The 3,255-nt window shown below is 34.5% G+C and overlaps 1 protein-coding gene across 1 annotated transcript; it reads right to left on the bottom strand.

The window, feature by feature from the left end:
- Positions 1-825: 825 nt before the first annotated feature.
- On the bottom strand, positions 826-2,695 carry LOC149516528 (senescence-specific cysteine protease SAG39-like). The gene is made up of 3 exons (XM_089766886.1): positions 2,422-2,695; positions 1,886-2,328; positions 826-1,796 (listed from the first exon to the last, which is right to left on the bottom strand). Exons 2-3 carry the CDS (start codon positions 2,316-2,318, stop codon positions 1,204-1,206), a joined length of 1,026 nt encoding a protein of 341 aa, XP_089623012.1. The 5' UTR covers positions 2,319-2,328; positions 2,422-2,695; the 3' UTR covers positions 826-1,203.
- Between the last annotated feature and the right edge of the window lie 560 nt (positions 2,696-3,255).

Below are 3,255 nucleotides of genomic sequence, written 5' to 3'. Positions count from 1 at the left end.
AAGTGTAATTGACTCTCGAACTTAATTTTGATTTCGTATATGATAAAATTTTTTTAATAAACTTTAAACTTGCTTTAAATGTTTTATTAAAAAAATAAAATTTCTTGGATAACCAATCATATTCTAAAAAAATTGATGACGATTCCTCAATTTTGAGTTTATTAAAAATACTTTTTATCTGCCTTTTTCCCTACGTTCAACTATTGGGTTCCCAAACCCGCTAGTGATTACAAAGCCCTATCTAGCACCCACAAATACTGAAGCTAAAATGTCGCAATGCGTTGTGTTCTAACTTTTGTTGGAGGTCCAATATGATCTGGTGGAGCCATAAAGGAGTTGGAGTTGAGTGATTCCTCAACAATGGGAATTTGGCTCACATGAGACCAACAACGGACCCAAATTATATTTAGGGTGTCAATTTATAATATATGTAAAAAATTTGTAAATAAAATTTGAAATAATATAACTCTATATTATTACAATTATCCTCATGTCTAAAGAAAAAAATATAATTATATCATTATTAATATTATTAAATATATATTTTTTCGATATACATAAATAAATAATTATTTAACAAAGAATAAAAAATTTTAGGATTACTCAGGAAGAAGAATAGTTGGCGGATCATTTTTCTTGCTTGATATTCGTAAGAAAATAGATGATTATACTCACTCTTCAGACCTTTTAGTCTAATTATCAAGTACTCCATTTCTACTGTTCATTTGTCAAGAATTCAAGCTGATGCTGCTGTAAGTCTTCATTTTTTTTTTCCACATGATGTGCTCATCACTATTTTTTTTAGTTATGGCGGTTTTCTCAACTCTCTCAAATATTGATACTTCCTTCGCACTCTCCCTCTTAAACTCACAAAAGGAACTTCCGTTAGCACACAGAATCAAGATGAATTAATGGTCCTTCTATTTTAAAAAATGGCACTAGTATTCCATATATAGGCACTGGAATAGTCATAAAATTGTGGTTTAAAAAATAAAAGAGCTGAGATGTGCAAGTGAGACGATAGTAGATAAATAATTTAATGTGTAATATATAATACACAAGTCATTCCTTTTTCTTAGAAAATACAAGCACATATAGGATATTGAAAGCAGGCATCATAGTTCCTATTGGTCTCATGTTTGTTTTAAATATGTTTATATTACATCGAGAGCAGAATATATATATAGGCTATGGTAATGAAGTTCAAGCAGTAGGGTAAGAAGCTTGCATTGCTATGCCACAAAGGCCTTCCTTTGCGCCAACATCCCTCTGCATCCTAATGTACCCTTCTTCACCCCAGCTAGTGCCCCAAGAGTTCTTTACTAACCAATACTTAGTCCCATCAGCATCCACTCCATAACCAACAGCAGCAACACCGTGATCTAGGTCAGTGCCACAATCTCCTGTAAATACACCACTTGAGTAGAACTGGAATTCAAACCCCCCAGCATCAATAGCAACAGAAACCGGCTGGTTTGCAACTGCCTTCTGTAATGCCTCTTCATTATTGGCTGGCACGTCTTCATGTCCATTAATATTGGCTGCATGGTTGGCTTCCCTGTTGGTATTGCATGTGCCATCAACTCCCTTGTAAGGGTAATTCGATTCAGTTGTGAGGCCTTTGTTTTTCTGGATGAATTGGAAAGCATCGTCCATCAAACCACCCTGACAGCCTTGATCTTCACCTTTGGTATCACAGTCAACCAACTCCTGCTCAGACAAGGAAACTAGCTTACCTGTTGCTAGTTTAGTAACCCCTTCCATGGCTGCCACAGCCGAAAATGCCCAACAACTTCCTGTATTTCAATCATACATCGACAGTTAGAACTAATAATTAGCTAGAAGAACCAAAAACCATTATTTCTTATAAAAACTTTGAACATACCACATTGGCCTTGGTCCTTAATAGGTGTTACAGCTCCTTTATTTCTCCAGTCCACGGTAGAAGGTAATGCAGTGAAATTTTCATATTTGAAAGTCGTAGCCTTGTTGGAACACATATGGCCCTTGAACCTATTTCGAGAAGCAATGAACTCTTCGTTTGTAAGATCTGCAAATTGATTGACACCGAGCTTGTAAGGTTTGTCATTGGCACTATTGAAAGATTCTATGCGAGCCACATTTTGTTTGAAAATATTGAAACGTCCCTCCCTCTCATTGTTGTCCTGGTACACTCGTCCATAACGGGCCATCCATTGCTCATGCCTTTCATACATCGATGCATCTTGAAGAGAGCGTGATGTGGCTTGACAAACTAAAGCACCAACTGTGAAGATTAAGGCCAAACAAATGCATTGGTACTGGCTTTTGTATGCCATGGCGGGGTAGCTGCTAGGATTGAAGAGTTGAAAATTGATAAGGCACACTAAAATTTGATGAATCCTTTCACTTATATAGTAAAAAATTTCCTGAATAACATACTTGTTTTAGGAACTTTGAGATCACTTCTTGCTTATCTTCGTGCCCTTGAAGATATTCTGATGAAGACTATTATCAGAATTGGTCTGATAAATATGGTAGAATGAATGGAGTTAATGGTCAAACTTAAATCCATGTACAGGTGTAGTTTATAGACAGTTTTATCGTTAGTGATAGTGGTTTGGAAGGAGTTGGATTTTGTATTCAAAATAGCTAACCTTATATATATTAAACCGAACAAAATTGGTGTCATCGTGCCGTTTCAGTCATGTGACAATTAAGGAAAGCTGTTCATTAATAGTTTAATATTACTCAAAGCAATATCTTTTGGTGGATACACCAAAAAAGTAGCTTATCGCATCCAGTTATTTTTGTGTGTAAATTGATTAAATGCTTGAGGTTTTCTTTTCTAAAATATTTTAACTTAAGGCATCCATCCTAAAATCATCATTCTGTTTTTTCTCATTTCAACGAATGAAGAAATAACAATTAGAAAATATTTTCAAGGAAATTACAGACCCCTTCTCAAGGTCATCAACCCAAACATTTTTTGTATGGAAGAAAAGATTAACTAACTGTCAAACAATTGATCGGTAACTTTTCTTTTAAATATATAAAAAATTTGGGAGGAGATCAATTGTTTTTGCCTCAAGGTATGGGAGCAGATGTTGGGAATTATCTTCATGCAAGATCACTTATCGTCAAAACAGTTGATATTTCCAATTTTTCAATCTGTCATTTGTTAATCATTTAACTCATTATTAATATATATTAATATAATTTTTTATAAATAACAGAAGGCCTTGTTTTAACTTCTTTTGCTCTGAAGCTTTGCCT

Source organism: Durio zibethinus, chromosome 10 (assembly GCF_047325235.1).
Source record: "Durio zibethinus cultivar Kanyao isolate XHJ-2024 chromosome 10, ASM4732523v1, whole genome shotgun sequence".
Lineage (NCBI taxonomy): Eukaryota > Viridiplantae > Streptophyta > Magnoliopsida > Malvales > Malvaceae > Durio > Durio zibethinus.
This window is presented reverse-complemented; position numbering and strand designations above follow the sequence as displayed.